At 36.2% G+C, this 21,147-nt stretch overlaps 1 protein-coding gene across 4 annotated transcripts in view; it reads right to left on the reverse strand.

Annotated features, from left to right (window-relative positions):
- NBEAL1 (neurobeachin like 1) overlaps window positions 1-21,147 on the reverse strand; it is a 204,769-nt gene that overhangs the window by 45,356 nt on the left and 138,266 nt on the right. For all 4 annotated transcript variants that reach the window (XM_069075326.1, XM_069075329.1, XM_069075327.1 and 1 more), the window contains 6 exons: window positions 20,782-20,906; window positions 9,558-9,684; window positions 6,411-6,559; window positions 5,622-5,755; window positions 3,294-3,395; window positions 2,880-2,975 (listed from right to left, as the gene is read on the reverse strand). In XM_069075326.1, coding sequence (XP_068931427.1) covers window positions 2,880-2,975; window positions 3,294-3,395; window positions 5,622-5,755; window positions 6,411-6,559; window positions 9,558-9,684; window positions 20,782-20,906 — 733 coding nt within the window. The remainder of the gene's footprint in view (window positions 1-2,879; window positions 2,976-3,293; window positions 3,396-5,621; window positions 5,756-6,410; window positions 6,560-9,557; window positions 9,685-20,781; window positions 20,907-21,147) is intronic.

The following is a 21,147-nucleotide window of genomic DNA, read 5'->3' on the forward strand; positions in this document are numbered from 1 at the left end:
AGAGGTACAAAAATCCAATGAAGAAAAAAAATGCCTTGAAAAACAGAATTGGGGGCATCCAGGTAGCACAGCAAGTAAGAGCACCGGCCCCAGTGTCAGGATGACCTGGGATCAAATCCAGGCTCAGATACTTAGCACCACACCCAGAAATAACTGGCTGTGTAACCTTAAGCAAGTTACTTAACCCCAATTGCTTTAAAAAGAAAAACAGAATTGGTCAGATGGAAAAAAGGTACAAAAATTCACCAAAGAGAAAAACTCCTTAAAAAGCAGAATTGGGATGAAAAGAAAACAGAGACAAGATGTCAGAGAAAAACCAGAAAGTTGCCTGAGCTCACCACAATTTCCCTTGAAACAACATTAAATCAAGCCTCTAAACGTATTCTGGAGAGGCAGAACCCACAAAAAAAACAGAGTGAAACAATTTTGCAGCATAAGATAATTTAAAAGGTTTTCAGAAAAGATTTTTCTCACTTGGGTATAAGGAGAGCCCAGATAAAAGAAAATTTCACTTTTAAATATAAGACTCAAGAGAAGCATAAGAAGATAAATAGGAAAGAGAAATCAGAAGGAATTCAATACGGTTAAACTGTTTACATTCCTACATGGGAAAATGATACTTGTAACTCAAAACATTTTTTCATTATTAAGGTAGTTAAAAGGAGTATACACAGACAAAGGGCACAAGTGTAAGTTGAATATGATGGGATGATTATCTAAAAAAAATAAAATTAAGGGGTGAGAAAGAGAAACATACTGGGAGAAGGGGAAAGAGAGAGGCAGAATGGGGTAAACTATCTGACCTAAAAGAGACCCAAAAGAGATTTTACACAAGAGGGAAAGGTGAGGAAAGTGTGAACCTTATTGTCATTGGAATTGACTCAGAGAGAATAATATACATACTCAGTGAGGTATAGAAATCTATCTTATCATGCAGGAAAGTTGGAAGGGAAAGGAAAAAGAGAAGGGGGTAGGGTTGATAAAAGGAAGGGCAGATTGGGGGAGGCAAAAGATAGAAGTAAAATACTTTTTAAAATGGACAAGGTGAAAAGAAAGAGAGAACAGGATAATTAGAAGGTAACAGGATGGAGGGAATTAACAGTTGGTAATCAGTACTGTAAAAAAAAGTTTTTCACAGTAAGTTTCTCTGATAAAGACCTCATTTCTTAAATATATAGAAAACTACATCAAATTTGTAGAAGTAAGAGACATTCCTCAGTTGATAAATGGTCAAAAGATATGAACAGGCAGTTTTCAAAGCAATAAAAGCTACCTATAGTCATATGAAAAGTTGCTCCAAATCACTATTGATTAGAGAAATGTAAATTAAAACAACTCTGAGGTACCAATCCTCACCTATCAGATTGGCTAATATGACAGAAAAGGAAAATGACAAGTGTTGGAGGGCATATGTGGAAATTAAAATACTAACGCACGGTTTATGAAGTTGTATACTGATTCAACCATTCTGGGTTTTTTTTATATTTAGCATTTTATTTTTTCCCCAATTACATGTAAAAACATTTTTTAACATTAGTTTTTAAAATTCTAAATTCCAAATTCTCTCCTCATCATTGAGAATTCTCATCATTGAGAAGGCAGGCAATTTGATATAGGTTATACATGTACAGTCATGCAAAACATATTTTCATTTTATTCATATTATAAATAAAAACACAGACCAAAAAGACCCCAAGGAAAATAAAGTTTTTTGAAAAGTATGCTTGGTGGGGCAGCTAGGTGGTACAATGGATAGAGCACTTGCCCTGGAGTCAGGAGGGCCTGAGTTCAAATTTGACCTTTGAACACTAGATACTTACTAGCAGTACAACCTTGGGCAAGTAACTTAATCCCAATTGCTTTGCCTTTCACCCTCCAAAAAAAAAAAAAGAAAGAAAAAGAATGCTTGGATATATATTCAGACACCATCAGTTCTTTCTCTTGGGATAGATGGCATTTTTCATAAGTCCTTCTGAGTTGTCTTGGACCACTGTATTGCTGAGAAGAGCTAAGTTATTCACAGTTGATCATCTTACAATAGTGCTGTTACTATGTACAAAGTTCACCTGGTTCTATTCATTTTACTTTGCATTGGGTTTCCAAGTTTTTCTGAAATTATCCTGTTCATTATTTCTTATAGCACAACAGTATTCCATCCCAATCATTTATCACAAATTGTTCAGCCATTCCCCAACTGATGGGCATCCTCCTCAATTTCCAATTCTCTGCCGCCAAACAAGAGCTGCTATAAATATTTTTGTACTTATGGATCCTTTTCCTTTTTGTTTTTTGTGTCTTTTGGGATACAGACCTAATAGTGGTAGGTCAAAGGGTATGCATGGTTTTATAGCCCTTTGGGCATAAGAACTCAAAATTTGAGAAAAAAAAGAATGTTAAAATTGTTTTTACATGTAATTGGGAAAAAAGTAAAATGTCAAATTTTAAAAAATAAAGTGTGCCTCCCATTCACTCTAATTCTTCTACACAACATGACTAATGTGAAAATATGCTTAATAAGAATGTATTTGTAGAATCTCTGTCAGACTGCATGCCATCTTGGGGAGGGTGGACGGGAGGGAGGCAGAGAAAATTTAAAACTTATGTGAATGTTGAAAACTAAAAATAAATAATTAATTTTAAAAAGTGCAAGCTCCTTGAAGACATGAATAACAAACAAACAAAAAAGGCTAATAAAGTGGCTGGGAGAGAAAACTGTGAAAAGAAGGAAATGCTTTAACTAGAAAATGAAAATCACAACTGCTAGATTTTGTTTTCATCAAGAGTTCCTCTGATAAGTAATCATATATAAGGTATTTTTATTCATTTCAATTCCTCAAACACTGAAAAGGCATAAGAATTATAAGAAATGTGTAACTTACCACAGGATACTGGGCAAGGTCATTATAGGTTCTTCCTGCCATTGTGTTTAATTGAATGAGGTAGTCGAAATTTGAAATCTCTCTGTTGATCCATCTCTATGTTGTGTAAAAAAAAATTAATATTAAAATTATATAAGCTAACATTTCCTGGGGATAGTACAAATAAATTGCCTAATATCTAGGAGTTTGGCTGACAGGCACTAATCAGATATTCTTTATATTTGTCCCAGTACCATAATGTATTAAATTCTTTTCCCACTCCATATTTCACAGGATATCACAGTAAGTCTTCATCGCCTTCATTCCTCCAGAAGACAATTTATAAGCATCATAATCTACAGAAGAATTCATGAACCTATTCTAACATTTGCTTTATATAAAATCAGGAATGTATGCTACCAAAACACATTTTACCTGTGTCAATCCTGATGCTTTAAATAACTCCTGTGGGGATCGGGTTCCATGAATATTTGGAGAATGAAATGATATGAGGCGACTGTACACCTTATTTCTGACCTACAATAAAGGACAATTATACAGTAAAAATTTGATTAAGAAAATTTTCAAATAAGTTCAAGTCCTGCCTCTCCAGCTTCCTGGCTCCACCATCTTGGGCAAATCTTTTAACCTTAATGATTCTCAGTTTTCTTATCTACCAATTGGAGATAAGATACTTGCCTTGCAACCCCAAGGGTTATTAGCAGAATCTAACAACAAAAAATAATGTATTATTAGGAGGCTCTAATAATAAATAATAAGATTTCCTTATCAAAAAGGAACTAAGTAGCCATTTTCTGAAAACATTGCAAAGGTTAAATATTTTCAGAAATACTTTTGAAACATGGAGATATCACTTCCCCAAGCAATAATATCTAACCATAGAGACACCACAGGATTTGCTGAATAACTGAGAATAGCTTTCCTTCATAAGAGACCAACAAAATGGGTAAAATCCAAGAATGGAATAAAAATATCCATCATGGTCAATATTCACATGAACTCACCCTACAAAATATCAACAAAGAAACACTGTCTGATTGGATCATGTGAATAAGTCTATGTAAATGAAGGAATTTATAGCAAAAATTCAAGATCAGATCACCACCAGAAATAAAAATACACTATCCTTAAGAAGCCTGAATTTACTTTACGGATCTATACAAATTATACTGACCTCATCTTTCAGCTGAAACTACTCTTTCCAAGGTTACCAATGACCTCTCAATTGTCAAATCTAATGGCCTTTCAAATTCCTCATCCTTAAACTCTGTGCAACCTCTGACTACTCTCTTCATCTTGACACTTTTTTCTTCAGGATTTCATGACTCCTGCTACACATCAGACTGCACTTACTCAGTTTCCTTAGCTGGATCTTCATCCAGGTCATGCCTACTAACCAAAGTGTCCCCCAAGGCTTTATTATGAGCTCTCTTCATTTCCTGTTATATTATTTAATTGGTGATCTCATCAGTTCCCATGTATTCAATTATCATCTCTATGCTGATGATCCTTAGATCTACATGTACAGCCCTAATCTTGTAACTGACCTCTGATCTTGTATCTCCAACTGCCCCTCTGACTAGAGGCCAAGAGAGTAGAGATAAAACTCCTCCCACAGACTCCTTTTATAGAGGGTTCAAAATTCAACGCATATTTTCGTTTTCTAACAATTATTTGACTCGGTTTCAATTCCACCTTCATGCCCCTATGTACCTTCTAGCACCTCCCTTCCCCCACTCTCGCCCTCTTCCCCCTTTTCAGTTTCTTTTTGTGAACTGTCTTCCCCCATTATATTGCAAGTTCTTTGAGGAAAGAAGCTATTTCTTTTTCTTATTTTCATGCCAGCACTTGTATGATTGCTGACTCACTGGAAACAATTGCTCTATCTACCAGAAATCAGGAAGTGATCTACTCAACTTTGTGTGTGATGAAGAAATGAGCTATATTACTGATAATGAAAAGATACTATCAAACCTTATGGCTTTCTAATGTGCATATTCAACTCTTATAAATTTATAAGTATTTAAAAACGCAATTATGATAAACTGTCAAAACATCGTCCCAACCTCTGTCCCCATTTTCTCTTGTTGTCACCTAATAGTATTACTGGTGGTCAGATCGTCATGGTAGGTGGATAGTAAAGGGGGAATGGGAATTAACTATTATTAAGCTTGGTTTATCTTTCATCTATGGATGTAAAAGTGTTTAATATTAAGATAGTTTTATAAGATTTTTTTTTTAAATGGCATTTGGTTGTGTTTTGTTGCAATCAACAGTCAACTAAGAATTTATTTTGTGCCACAGAAATTGTGGGCAACTCTAGGCAACATTGCCTTCAGGCATTTAATAGCTTCTATACCTCTTTTTCCTCAATAAACAATATATCTAAAATCTGCACAATTAAAAGCCCCAATGCTTGGCCTTAGGAGTACAGATTTTTGATCACCTGTTATATTTTGATCTACTTAAACAGTGAAATACAAAATCAATTAGAAATGAACAGGTAATAGGGGAAGCTAGGTGGCGCAGTAAACAGAGCACCAGCCCTGGAGTCAGGAGGTCCTGAGTTCAAATCCAACCTCAGACACTTAACACAAAACTAGCTGTATGACCTTGGGCAAGTCACTTAACCCCAATTGCCCAGCCTTCACCCCTCAAAAAAAAAAAAAGAAAGAAATGAACAGGTAAGACCATACATTAATCTATGCACCCCTATCACCAGAGATGTACTTCCTTACATACCTCTTTTTTGAAATTGAGAAAGTAGTTGGACTGATCAATGAGAAAAATCTCCAAGGCTGACCTTCTCAAGTTGTACCGTCTTAGGTGGATTTCTCGAATTTGAGGGTGAGGCCACTTGAAATCATAACCTATTCCTTCAGAGAAAGGAACTATTGTGATTAAAGTACCACATAAAGTTAATCTTGCTATTTAGAACGTTAATTTTATAGATTCTGAAAAAGGTAAGGAAAGTGAAGGAGAAATCATTCAGTTTTCACAGTTTGCACAAGAACAATTTTACCACTATTTGCACATATTTAAATAATTTCCTTGTAAGATAATGGCAAAAGCAAACAAACAAAGAAACCAACCCATGGATATCCTACTGCTTCACAATGTGGATACAGAATAAACCACACTTCAAATACTAATTTTTGAAATGTTCCTTTAAATTAATTTACCACATTAAAGTTTTCCTTCCCACACAGGACAAGGATTTAATTTAGGAATCAACATCACTGGGTAGAGGATAACCACTACACAACAAAGAAATAACAAAAATTCTCTCTCAACCCTTTGCCTGTAGCATCCTCTCCCAATTCAGATATCGTAAAATAGTCACTGGAAAGAAAACATGAAATTACTTCTGTTGTTCCTTTCAAAGAAAGCACTGTGCCCAAGTTACAAGATTCACTTTGGTTTTTTTGTTTGTTTTCTCTATTTCCAAATGAATTAAGCTGAATACTTTTATCACTGAACTGGAATAAGAGGTTGAGGGAAGTAGGGAACCCAACTCCAAGAACTCCTTACCATCTTCTTTTTCAATGCTACTATCATGGAAGTAAATGTGTTGAGTAGTGACTTCAAATCTGCCAGGAATCACATCAATTACTGTAATAAGTTCACAGTCTTCAGATAGTATCAGTTTTTCTTTTTGACTCTGTTCTCCTTTCTCATCTCTGCAAAAGTAACACCAAATATTACACTGCTTAAAAAGAAAAGAATGTCGTCTTCAAGCTACATTCTTAATTATCTTCAAAGTAATATGCAAATAAGTTTGAATTTTCCATTACATATTAAATTGCTTAAGAAATTTCAAGATTTTTTCATTACTTTTACATAATGTCTTCCATGTAATAACTATTTGCTGGATTGAATTCCTCAGAGTTCAATGAATTGAAATGAATGAAATTGAACCGAATACCTATTCTTCTATTCACCATGGTTACTTTTACTATGAATAAGACTTATTTCTTTTTTTTTCCCCAAAACAAGGAGAGATGTTTTAATTTGCAAAAGAGACAGAAACACTGAGAAAAGGACCAAGTACAACTAATGATACTATTTAAACATGTGAAACATGATTTAGAAGATCTTTTATTTCTACATCATAAAGTATTTTGTATTTCAAAAATCTGTTTCCCATATTGGTCCTCATTTGTGCCTCAAAATCCCTAGTTTCTTTCAAGACTGGTTCAGGTGACTGAAAAACTGAAAGACTCAGTTCAAGCTCAATCTTCTGTCTTTCTTGATTCCCCAAGCAGCAAGTGCCCTCTGTACTCAATCATTTTTTGTCTATTTTGTATATAGTTAATAGGTACATTCTGTTTCCAAATAAGGTACCTGATGACAGGGGCAGAGATTATTTCAGTTTTTTTTGTATGTCTTGAGTACCTAGCACAGTACCCAGAGCAAGGAAGTCTCTTAATAATTATTTAGTGATTGATTTATCGAACAGTCCTGTGAAGCAGACGTGGCAAATATTTTCTTCAGTTATTCATCATTCAATATCCATTCAAGAACCATTTGTTAAGCACACTGTTGTTCAAGACAAGTACTAGCTACCATGGGGAATACAGATAAATAAGCAATGATCCCTGCCCTTATGAAGACTGCAGCTGTACAGAGAAGGAAAACAAGGCCTAGACAAGTAGTGACTTACTTCAGGTCAATTAGTGGCAGAGCCACTTTTGGTGCGTCTTTTGATTGCTTGTCCAATGCTTTTTCTTTATAATGTAATTACACAAATTATTCTTGTAGTACTGTTCTTTTCACTCTGGATACAAGGCCTGTGATTTCACAGATGTAGACAACTCCAAGAAAAGAAATTCCACCTAGCCCACTACAGAATGCCACCTATTCTGCAACTCACAGTCTTAGCTGTCTGGAATACTGAGAAGTCAAAATGGCTTCCCACATCACACAGTCAGCATGTGTGAGAAGAGCTTGAACTCAGATCTTTCTGACTCCAAGGCTATCTTGTTCCCCATTATCCCATGCTCCCTTCTCAAATCTCCTTTGCAAAAGTAAAAGCAAAGAAAACTCTCTTAATGTCATCTAAGTAGGCCATGTGACAATGTAAAAAACCATGCAGAAGTAAGATTTACTATGGGTCCTTCCTGCACATTACATCATTTTTGCCTCCTCACTTTTGCTCATTCTGCTCTCACTGCCTATAATTGCTATCATCATTTCTGAACCTTCTTAAATCCTCCCAATCCTTTAAGGAACAGCTGAGAGTCACATTTCCTACATAAAATCTTACTGGATCATTTCAACCCAAAAAAGGGCTCTTCTCAAGAGTTGCAAGTGTCCTCAGGAGCAATCCAGGTCAGTTTCTACCTAGCGGTCCACAATAACAGCAACAAGAAGCCATCAAAACTTTAAGTTCTCAAGTGCGAACCTGGCATTTCCTTATATTAAACTCAGCACTATTTATTTTCCCTGCTCCCACATACGTGGTGCCAAATAAAACGGGAAAAAGCAGTATGGCCAGGTAGAAAGGGTCTACTACAGATGTATGCTATCTAACCTCACTTGGGCCTCTACAGTGACAAAGCAATCCTTTTACATCTCATGGGCTCTCTTATGAGCTGCAATTCCTCATCCTATCTCTCTAATGACTTAGCCACTACCCTTATGCGTCCCTTATCATCTCTCAACTGAACTACTACAATAGCCTCTCCTTTAGTATCCCTACCTTAAGTCTTCTCCTTTTGAAAACTCTCCTACATACAAGTGCCCAAGTTATTTTCCTAAAAATGACCCCATCACACTCCTAACTCGAACCCCAGTGGCTCTCTCTGACCTTGAGAATTCACTATAAACTCCTGCGGGGCATGTGAAGTTCTTTACAATCCTTTCCCTTTACAGCCATATTACTCCTTGCTCTTCTTCCTACCCTCTGAAGTCCAGCCCAGGGGAGTTTGAGAGTCCATACCTAATAATTTCACTCCCTCCTAGGTCTTGCACTTGCTGTTTCCCATGCCTATATAGCACCATCTCTTATAAGAACAAGCTCAATTACCACCTTATACAAGAATTCTTTCTGGATCCCCCAACTCCTAGTAACCTCTTTTTCACAAAAGGGAATGGGAAGATGGAAGGGATATAAGAGAAGGCAGACTGGGGAAAGGGGTAATCAGTATGCTTGCCATCTTGGGGTGGGAGGGTAGGGAAGAGATGGGGAGAATATTTGGAACTTAACATCTTGGGGAAATCAATGTTGAAAACTAAAAATAAATAAATGGATTCTAGGAGGAAAAAAAAAGTGTGACTCTTGCCTCCCTGATTTGAGTAGGGATTCTGTCTTACCTCTCTTTTCCATCCTAAACAGTACTAAGTAGAGCAATCCCAACATTTAAGATTGGACCCTAGGTTCAGGAGGATCTGAATTCAATTTCTGCCTTGGACACATACTAGTTCTGTGCTCCTGAACAAGTTACTTATCCCATTTTAGCCTCAATTTCATTATGCGTAATATAGAGATAATAAAAGCACCTACCTCACAGGGTTCCTGAAAGAACTAGATAACATTTGTGAAACAACTCGAAGACATTAAAGCACCATGTAAGTAATGAATATAAAGGCAGCCTTATTGCTGTCAACTGAATATTGCACACATCTAAATACTAACATAAGACGATCTCTAACAGTCTCCTAAATGCTCACACATACATGTCTGCTCTGGCTGTTACGTCTTCTTCAGGAAGGTCCAGTTTATCCTCTTCTCTGTCACTGACCTTCACTTGTTTCACCACCTCTAGCAGCAAGGATTCACTAGAGAGCTGGGAGTGCTGGACACCTGTTTAAACACAAAACAGTTTAGAGCAAAAAACAACTGATATTTCCTTACAGTACTGCTGGAAAGAGAGTATGTGGCCATTAGCTAGAACCAAAATTAATGAATATTAGCGTCACAAGTGAAAAAGTGGGTTGGAATCATTATGAAAAGGAGAAATGCAGTAACTAGGAAAAATACTTTTTTCCCAAATGCTTCATAAAATTATATTACAAAAGACATGTAGTAACAAGAATGGATATTTAAATGGTGATACTGCTCTGATCTAAAAATAATTTAAGTATTGTCTTTAAATCAGCTCTATGTTTATCATTTAGATTCCCTTTATTTGGTACCAAAGTATCTCAAAGATTACTGTCTAGGGAGGTGTCCTACGACTGTAGTGATGAGAGAGCACTCTTCAGAAAGCTGTACTACAAAGGAACATCATGTGAAAATGACAGCCCTGTTTCTAGAGCTATAAAAATAATATCAAAATTCATCTGGGAGAACAAAATGTCCAGAATATCAAGGGAATTAATGAAAAGAAATTCTAGGGAAGTTGGCCTAGTTATACTAGATCTTAAACAATATTACAAAATAGCAATCATCAAAACCACTTGGTACTGGCTAAGAAACAGAGCGTAGATCACTGGAATAGGTTAGGTATACAAGACAATGTCAATGATTATAGCAATCTACTGTCTGATAAACCCAAAGAACCCAGCTTCTAGGATAAGAACTCACTATTTGAGAAAAACTGCTGGGAAAACTGGAAAATAGTAATGGCAGAAACTGGGCATAGACCAACATCTGACACTGTATATCAAAATAAAATTCAAATGGGTACACGATTTAGATATAAAAGCTGATAGTATAAACTAAAATTAGGGGAGCAAGAAAGAGTTTATCTCCATATTTATGGAGAACAGAGGAATTTATGACCAAACAAGAGATAGAGAATATTATGAAATGCAAAATGGATAATTTTGATTACATTAAATTGAAAAGTTTTTGTGTAAAGAAAGCCAATGCAACCAAGATTAGGAGGGAAGCAAGCAGAAAACTGGGAAAGAATTTTTACAATTAGTATTTCTGAAAAAGGTCTCATTTCTAAAATATAGAAAGAACCAAGTCAAATTTATAAGAATGTAAGTCATTCCCCAACTGAAAAATGACCAAAGGATATGAACAGGCAGTTTTCAGAGGAAGAAATTAAAGTTATCTATAATCATAGGAAAAAATGCTCTAAATCACTACTGATTAGAAAGATGCAAATCAAAACAATCTGAGATACCACATCACACCTACCAGATTGGCTAACATAACAAAACAAGAAAATGATAAATGTTAGAGACGATGTGGGAAAGCTGGAATATAAATTCATCATTAGTAAAGCTGAGAGCTGATCCAAACATTCTGGAGAACAATTTAGAACTATGCCCAAAAGGCTATAAAAATGTGCACTCCCTTTGACCCAGCAATGCCACTTCTAGGGCTGTATGCCAAAGAGATCATAAAAATGGGAAGAGGACCTACATGAACAAAAATACTTATAGTAGCTCTCTTTGTGGTGGCCAAGAACTGGAAATTGAGGGATGTCCATCAATTGGGGAACAGCTGAACAAGTTGTGGTATATGAATGTAATGAAATACTATTGTGCTGTAAGAAAAGATGAACAGGCAGCCTTCAGAAAAACCTGGAAAGACTTATATGAACTGACGTGGAGTGAACCAGAAGAACATTGTACAAAGTAACATCCACAGTCTGCAATGACTGATTTTGATAGGCTTAGCACTTTCCAGCAATGCAAGGACCTAAAACATTTCCAAAAGACTCCTGATAGAAAATGCCATCTACATCCAGAGAAAGAACTATAGAGCCTGAAAGCAGGGTGAAACAAACTATTTTCTTTTTTGTTTTGTTTTTTCTTTCTCATGGTTTCTCTCATTCATTATAATTCTTCTATACAACATCAATGTGATAATATGTTTAATAGGAATGTATCTGTAGAGCCTATATCAGATTGCAGGTCTTCTTGAGGAGGAACACGGGTGGGAGGGGGAAAATTTTTAAACTTTATGGAAATGAATGCTGAAAATTAAAAATAAATAAATTTACTAATAAAAAGAAAAAGAAAGAAAATGACAGCTCTGTAAGGCACTACAGAGTAAAAGTATCAAACTCCTGAGTGCTGACTAACCAGGTATCAAATTGGGAAATATTTAACAAAACTCATAAAAATATAATACAACAATGTTTTTTAAGTCAATATATGGCATATGGGGATCTGTTTCTATTTGAGGTTGATAGCATTGCTGTTTTTCTTGTTTGGTCATTTCAGTCATGTCCAACTCTCCACGACCCTATTTGGGGTTTTCTTGGCAAAGTTACCAGTGTGGTTTGCCATTTCCTTCTCTAGCTCATTTTACAGAAGAGGAAACTGGAGCAAACAGGGTTACAAAGGGTCATAGCTAGTAAATGTCTGAGGCCATATGTGAACTCAGGACTCCATGCCTGGCAGTGCAGCAAGCCACCTAGCCACCTACCATTGCTGTATTTGAGGTCACCATTTCTGGAAATAGAGTATATAGAATACTAACACAAAACTAACATATAGGCAATAAATTATTACATCTGATAGACAAGGCATTATATGATTAACCTACTTTGTTTAATAAATCTATCAGTAATCTGATTCATACCTTCTTATCCTTTACAATTCTTGTCCCTGTTTCTTCCACAAATACTCCAACAAGGACCTAACCAATATACTGAAGGCCTTTATTTAGTTTTTTTTTTAAAAAAACATTTTACAGGAATATTTCAGGCTATACATTCTTCTTGTGTATAGTGAAAATACCAACAGTGATGTGGTTTAGATAAAGACCTCATTTAAACACTAACAGTTCAAATGATGGTTATAGGTCTAAAAATTATGAATATTTGAACCCTCACACTTATCCTCAACTCTGGCAAATATTACTTTTGAAATGAAGATTTTTTTGTTACTTTTGTTTCATGGGTCACTAAAGACAAACAACTCATCACCTACTGACCAAGAATCAGGTGATGAGTCACTCTATATTCATAATTCTCTAAGGTGGACCTTGGAAAGCAGGCATAACCTATTGCCAGAAGCATATGCAGAGCTTTTCCAGTTTAGGAGAATGGCCTGGACATGTTAGCATAGACTTCAAGGACCTAGCATCATTTCCATAGTAGTATAAAGAACTAAAGTAAGACTATGTATCATACAGCAACATTTTGAGATGACTAATTTTGATAGACTTAGCTCTTCTCAGCAATGCAAGGGTCTAAAACAACTCCAAAAGACTCATGAGAGAAAATGCTACATACATCCAGAAAAAAACTACAGAGTCTGAATGCAGATGGAAAAATACTATTTGCTCTCTTTTTTTTCATTTGTTTCTTCTTTCTTGTGGTTCCTACCATTGGTTATAATTCTTCTTTACAACATGACTACTGTGAAAATATGTTTAATGTGAATGCATACGTAGACCTTATATCAGACTGCATGCTGTCTTGGGAAGGGGGAGGGAAAGAAAATTTAGAACTCAAAATCTTATGGAAATGAATGTTGAAAACTAAACATTAATTCATTCATTTTTTTTTAAAAGGACTATCATGGATTATCTGAACTAAATAAAGAGAGTGTTAATATGGCTAATTCAAAATGGATGCTTTTACCTTGGGCAGTAAGAGGGATGTTTGTATTTACATTTGAACAATGAACATGGTAAGTCAAGTTAAATAAAACAAAATAACACTGTATTTTTCTTTTCTTCCTCTTTTCTCTTTGTTATATGACTTTCTGGAGAGAAGACTAGAAGAATACTGTGAGAAATTCTAGTGATATAAAAATATCAATAAAAATCTATTTTAAACAACCTAACACCAAAGAAGTTTGAATGTCTAGCTGCCCTATCCCATCCCTCTACTAAAGGTCTTTATTGTTCACCATTCTATGCTGAAAATGTTCTAAATCATGACTCATACTGGTGAAAAGCACCAATTTAACATAGTAACTATCTGTGTAAATATATGTGTTCACATATGCCCTGGGGATATACTTCAACGGATCTGTGATCTCACTGAAGTGGGTACTTTTTTTTATGTGTCTTTTTGGAGTGGGGAAGGCCGGGCAATTACGGCTAAGTGACTTGCCTAAGGTCACACAGCTAGTAAGTGTTAAGTGTCTAAGGCCGCATTTGAACTCAGGTCCTCCTGACTCCAGGGCCAGTGCTCTACTCACTGTGCCACCTAGCTGCCCCCAGAATTGGGTACTTCTAATTATAAAAGTTTATAATCCATTTGTGCCTTCTCATCCTGTGATTCTTGTCCATGGAATCCTCTAAATCTTTTATGATTTAACCACCCAACATGCAGAGGCCTTCCTTTAGTTTTGGTAATACTGTAGATACTAATAAAGTTCACTGAACAAACGACAGAGAGACAGACGAGATAAGATGGAGACACTGAGACAGAGAGATACAGAATCAGAAGACAGAAGGAGAAGTGATATCCTTTAGACTATTTTTGTAACCCAATTTTGGCTGGTCATACATTGTCCATTATGTGTCTCTCCATCACCCTTTGGATGACAGGCAACTTAATTTTTTGAAGACTAGTATTCCATGACTTTCAGTCATACAGCATCACTAGGCAAATAGTGATGTTCTCAGGGAGAAGCTTGGAATCATTAAATGCACTATACACTTTCTCCAAAGCAATCTTCTTTTTCCTATAATTTTGGTTCCAGGTAATTGTCTATATGCAGTGCCTGGAAAATAAATGTACTGATGAAGCAACTTCATGGGTCATATATCATAGTCTCTGGACAAATGGCATTCTTCATCCATTTGGTTTTTCCAGTGTTAAAGCCCTTTACAATCTGTTCCCTTCCTACCTTTCTGGTCTTTTTACTCTTTACTTCCTTGGATATACTCTATATATACCAGAAACACTGGCCTTCATTCTATTCCTCATATATGATATTCCATTTCTCAGCTGTGTCTTTTCATTTGTTATCCCCCATGTTCAAATACTATCCTTCGTCACCTTTGCCTCATGGCTGCCTTTAAGACTCAGTTCAAATCCTAGCTTCTGCAGCAGGCTTTTCTTGGTCCTTTCCTACTTGCAAGTATCTTCCCTTTGAGATGAAATTTCCACGTACCCTCTCTCTATCTTGTATGTACAATTTTTTTTGTACTTTGCCTCCTCCATCAGAATGTGATCTCTTTGAGGGCTGGAATCATATTTTTGCATTTTTTTGTATCCTCAGTACTAAGCACAGTATCTAGTTTAGTACACAACAAGCAAGTGCTTAAAAACTGGTTGTTGACTGGATAACTATGCCAATTTTTTTTGAGTGGCTATGGATCTCATTTAGCAGGTTCTCTAATATTCTGGGGTTTCATGCAATCAGCACAGTATCATCCATAAAGAAGAGCACCTAGAGTTTTCATAATCTATAGTCACAATCATAATCTAAATTATTTCATTTGGCTCCACACTGAACATCCTCCATGATAACAGCAAACATCTTGATCAAGCATGTCTGTGTTTTATGTTTCAAAGGATGCTAAAAAGAACTACATCTTTCACAGAATCTTGTACAATATTCGTGGAAGTGATTTTATTAAAAGAGAGCTTTTAAGGGGGCATTTTACTCTAATGAATGGATATTGTTTAAGATAAAAAATGAAGGGGCGGCCAGGTAGCAAAGCAAGTAAGAGCACCGGCTCCGGTGTTGGGACGACCTGGAGATCGAATCCCGGGCTCAGACACTCAGCACCACACCCAGAAATAACTGGCCGTGTAACCTTGAGCAAGTTACTTAACCCCGATTGCTTAAAAAAAAAAAAAGATAAAAAATGAACAAAGTGTTATCTTGCATTCTCTATACTTTTCAGTCAACAATAACTGAAAATGTCAGTGCGTCAAATAAAAAACATTTATTAAGCACTTACTATGTACTAGACACTGTGCTAAGTGTTTGAGACACAAATATGAAAAAGATAGTTCTTGCCTTCATGGAGCTTACGTAAAATCTAATGGGAAGAAGAGCTGAGAAGGGGTGGAAGGAAAGGGGGAATGAAGTTTTCCCTTGCAATGATATATAGAAATCACAGGATTTTAGAGCTGAAACATACCATAGAGAGCTTTTAGTACAATCTTCTCGTTTTATCAAAGTAGTAACAAACTAATTAGAGAACTTAAATTACTTTTCTCATAAAAAACTATTTGGGGCAGCTATGTGGCACAGTGAATAGAGCACTGGCCCTGGAGTCAGGAGGACCTGAGTTCAAATCCAGCCACAGACACTTAACACTCTTACTAACCATGTGACCTTGGGCAAGTCACTTAACCTCAACTGCCCTGCCTTCCCCCTTCCAAAAAAACAAAACAAAACAAAAAAAAAAACACCCACTTCAGTGAGATCACAAAGCAAAAAAAAAAAAAAGAAAGAAAACTATTTACTAGAAGATACTTGCCTAATTTCACAGAAATAGTGATAGTGGTGATGTTAATCCATATGGTCTAGAGGAAAGAATGTCAGAAAGAATAAAAAATACTAGCTCTGAATTCTGGCTCTAACATTTACTGGCTAAATACCAGGAAGTCACTTAACCTAAGGGAGACCATTTCTGTCTCTGCAGATAACACTTGCACTGTCCACACCACAGGCGGTTCTGAGGAAACCAACTGTAAACACTCAAGTCTATCAAATCCATTCTAATTCAATCCAACAAGTATTTGTGATGCACCTAAGATGCAGTATTGCCTACCATGCTATATTACTTAGGATACTAAAATAATGAATACAGTCTTCCACTTCAAGAAATATACATGCTTATTGTTGAGTCATTCAGTTCTGAAAATAGTAGAAAGCAAAAATGGTGCAATATTACTTACAATTAAGAACCAAAACTGAAAAAAGAAAATTTTTTTGGTTTCTTTTGGAGGGCAATTGGGGTTAAGTGACTTGCCCAAGGTCACCTGGCTAGTTTTTTGTGTTAAGTGTCTGAGGCCAAATTTGAACTCAGGTCCTCCTGACTCCAGGGCTGGTACTCTACTCACTTTGCCACCTAGCCACCCTAAAAAAGAAATTTTTTAATATTGACCACTTTACTCTGGAAAAAAGATGGCTTAAAGATGAAAAAAGCATATAAAGAATTTTGTGGACAATTTTGAGGGGAAATCTGGATTCTTTCAAAATCTGTGGAGATTAATGGAGCTACTTCTGTTTAAGACTAATTTAAATCTCAAGGCATTACTTTTCTGTACAAGTATTTAGCTAGAAATAATCACCTTATTAGTCATACTTAGAATTCTCTTTGGATTTACAAATGAAAGGGAGAGAAGAAATTTGAGAACAAGAGCAAGACACAGGTGAAAAAAGGAAGGGAAATTCACTTGGGATTACCAAAGTAAAAGATGGGGAAAAGGAAGGAAGAATATCAATGCTGTACATGCTATACGTGCTATACCTATCAGAAAGACTGCCTGAGACAGCATTAACTGAGCTGCTGGGGAAAGCCATTCCCTCACACTTGTCACCAGATGGCACCACCAGCCTAGGTAAGTCTTTGGATTGGAGGAGTGGGTGTCCAGGGGTAGCTGCAAGTTGCCATTTGCTCTTAAGGGACATCTCCAAATGAGGGACCATATTTTGAAGATCATTTTAAGCTTTGTTTTGATCTATTCATCCCCTACACCTGGCACAGCGCCTTTTACACAGAGATGGGGACTGGACCTATGATTGTGTGGGTAAAGGAATCCCTCCTTCCTTACACCTCAGAATGGCAGAGAGCTGTCTAGATGGGCACTGAAAGGGAAAGTGACTCAAGGTCACACAGCCAGTAGACATTAGAGGTGGAATGTGGACCAATGCCATGAGTCTCTGTAGGCATTTAATAAATACTGCCACTGTCAGTCTATTTTAGAAAGAATGTCACCTTTAAAATCTGACAAAAATACTTCCAAAGTGTCATAATTTTGTAAAACATAAGCTCCTATATAGCCACTGTCTCTCAAATTTAATTTTACCTAGAGCCCATGTGTACTGAGCCCCCCAAGATGGAAATCTTTTGCAAGAAAATAACATTTCAAAAAGAACACACCCTAAATTTGCAGACATGGAACCCAGGGACTTAGGAATCCTGCAAGCTCATGCTACTTGTGGCTCAGCACTGATGCCTACTACAAGCATGAGCACCTGACACCTGAACAGTATAGTAGTTGCAGCTACATCCTATACCACCATCATTCTCAGAAATCCACACAAATGCCTCCAGAAAGGGAAGGACACAAAGGAGAAGTTTTAGAAAAAGAGAGTGGGGAGTAGAAGGGTCAGGAATATGTGAATACAAAGACCATGGTACCTTTCAGAAAATTAAATTGTAAAGAGTTTTTTAACAGAAGATATGCTTTAAAAGACAAGTCTGAGATGTTTGCTAAAGGAACAGATACTTTAAAATTGTTCAATTTGAGTAACTCTTATTAATTCCAGATTCAGAAAACAAAAGTTAAGAAAAGTTTAATTTCACTACTGTACTGCCACAGGGAAGAAGAAAAGAACGATTTAATTTAAGCCTAACGTTGGTTTTAAAAAATTTTCTTGCAATTAAATTCAATTCAATAAACATTTATTAAATATCTACGTAATGTTTAAGATACTACACTATGACTTGGTAATAAAAAGTTTATCCTAAACACTGCCTTCAAGAAGTTTACACTCTTCTTAGGGTGGTAGCATACCCAAAGATCAACACATACAGACATACTATATAAGACAGAGAGGTATGAGAATAAAGAAGAGATCTAGGAAAATTTGGGAAATCAACTAAGAGAGTCAGAGAAGGCTTCTTGGAGAAGGTACATGAACTGAGGCTTGCAGGAAGATAAAAATTCTGTAAGTCAGGGATAAGAAGGGAGCCAACTTAAGGATTTTGCATAGGTGAGGCTGGTAACTTAGATCTATGGCTGTAGGAAGATTATTTACGAAAAAGTAAGAAGAAGAATGAATTACAAAAAGGCGAGAATGGCATCTAGAAAATGCAGTAAAAAGTTGGCAGAACATTACAAAATTCCTGAAGAGTGACAAAGAACTCAGGTGATGGCAGTGTGAATGGAGAGAACCAAACATATGTGATACTGTAGTAAAAGAGGAAGGGCCTGGAAACATACTGAATGGTGGGGCTGAATATGGGGTGGTAGGGAAGGGGCATAGGGAAAAAGAAGAGTCAAAGATGATAAAGAGTTAGAGCTTGAGACTAGGAAAATGGAGGTGCCATAAAAATAAACAGGAAAACTAAAAGGAAAGATGGATTTAGTAGGGAAGATGATAGATGACAGTCATTCAGTATATCAAAAACACTGGCATGCTAAAATATTATCCTGACTCAAATAAGAAGAAATTTAACAGAAATAAATGTGAAGTCTTACACCCGGATTAAAAAAATCAGCTTTTTAAGTATGAGCTTAGGGAGGCATGACCACTATCTTTTCTGGAAAAGATCTATGGGCTTTATTGGATTACCAATTCAACAAGTCAACAAAAAATAGCACAAAAAGCTAATGTGATCATAAGTTGCATCATGAAAGAGTGTTAATAGCTGGGCAGGTTATACTCTTGAATTATCCCCTGATCAATACACATCTGGCATACTGTTTTCATGTCTGGGTACCACATTTTAAGAGAGTCATTTATAGCCTCAAAAGAAAAGCAACTAGCATGACAAAGGCTCTAAAGATCAGGCCACGTGAAGACTGGCTGAATGAATTTGGGAGGGTTTGCCTAGAGAAGAAAATAGTTCGGGAAGACAATTTTTTTTTAAAGTAAGTGAAAGGGTGAGAATTAGCCTTTACCCTAAAGGACATTACTTGGGGAAATGGGTAAAAGTTTGAGAGAGGAGAATTTAGGCTATATGTAAAAAAGAAACCCAAAATCTGTTAATAATTACAACTATTAGTTTCTAGGTGGTGCAGTGAATAGAGCACAAGTTCAAATTCGGCCTCAGACACTTAACACTTAGTAGCTGTGTGACCATGGGCAAGTCACTTAACCCCAATTACCCTGCCTTCTTCCCTCCATAAAGTAAAATAATAATAATAATAATAATTACAACTATTACAAATTCAGCAGGTTATTTTCTACTAGGCAAAAGCTAATAGTGATGATGATGATGAAAACTAACATTAATACAGCACTTCCTGTGTGCCAGGCACTATGCTAGGTGCTGTACAATCATCTCATTTGATCCTCACAACCTTTGGAGGTGGGTGCTATTTTTATCTCCATTTTACAAATGAAGAAACTGGGACAAACAGAGGTTAAATAACTTACCCACAGTCACACAGCTAGTAAGTATCTAAGGTCAGATTAGAACTCATGTCTTCCTGACTCCAGGTGCAGCACTCTGTCCAGCACACTGCGCCACTTAAATGCCCTCCACTTCCCAAGAACGTTGTCAGGGACTTCTGTTCACCTTCAAATGTGGGCATATATTTGCTTTGTAAATTCTAGAGGTTAGAGGTCAGTCATTGGGAAGGATGCAGAATGAATTATTTTAAAACCAATTTAGAGAGAGTATGCCATTTCCTCAGTATCTTAAGTAAGGCTAATTATAAAGTTGTCTCTAACTCAAAATCCGATGCCTGAACTGGAAATTCCTTCAAAGTAGAATGAACTACTCTGGAAAGTAGTTAGTTTCTTCTAACTAGAGGTCTTCAAGCAAAGGTTTGATCAACAGAGTCAAACGGACCTGAAAATGCTATGGTTCTGTGAGTACATACTTAGAATTTTGGTAATGAAAACTATGAGGTGCCCATGGAATATCCAGGTGGTGATGTCTAGCAGGCAACTGGAGATGAAGGATTAGAATTAAAGGAAGAGTTTAAGGCTACATTTAAGCTTGAGAGTCATTTGAAGAGAAAAGTAAACTCACTAAAAAAAGGCATGTTACTGAAATTTTAATATAATATTAAGATATAAAATATTTAACTATCACTAAGAAAACCAGCTAACAGTTTGTCACTTCCTAAACAAAATGAATGACATCAACACAAAAGTTAAGAGAGACTTTGGAACTTACCTAAATTGTCCCTCAAAGCACTGGCTTCCTCATGAGAGTTGAAATTATAATTCGGTACTAATTTAAGCTTCATTCGAGAATAATTTTCCACATTAGCAAGTTTCCAGTGAATAACAGTCTGTTTCCTAAGAAGATTAAAAACTGATATGACAATACAGGCGATTTTAAATAAAGAAAATTTAGTTGAAAACTTTAGCACTGTATTTGGTAATGACAAATCATTGAAAAATTAAAACCTTCATCTGTAAAGTATTACTAACAAGTAATAATAATGTAGTATTACTATTTGAAAATAGTACTTCCACAAAGAAACTAGAATGTGCTGAGTACCAGGAGCACATGTTACATCATGTCAAAACAGAGATC

This window comes from Petaurus breviceps, unplaced genomic scaffold, assembly GCF_028583685.1.
Source record: "Petaurus breviceps papuanus isolate PSGF00001 unplaced genomic scaffold, PetGlider_PUasm1.0 90903, whole genome shotgun sequence".
In the NCBI taxonomy this organism is placed as follows: Eukaryota; Metazoa; Chordata; class Mammalia; order Diprotodontia; family Petauridae; genus Petaurus; species Petaurus breviceps.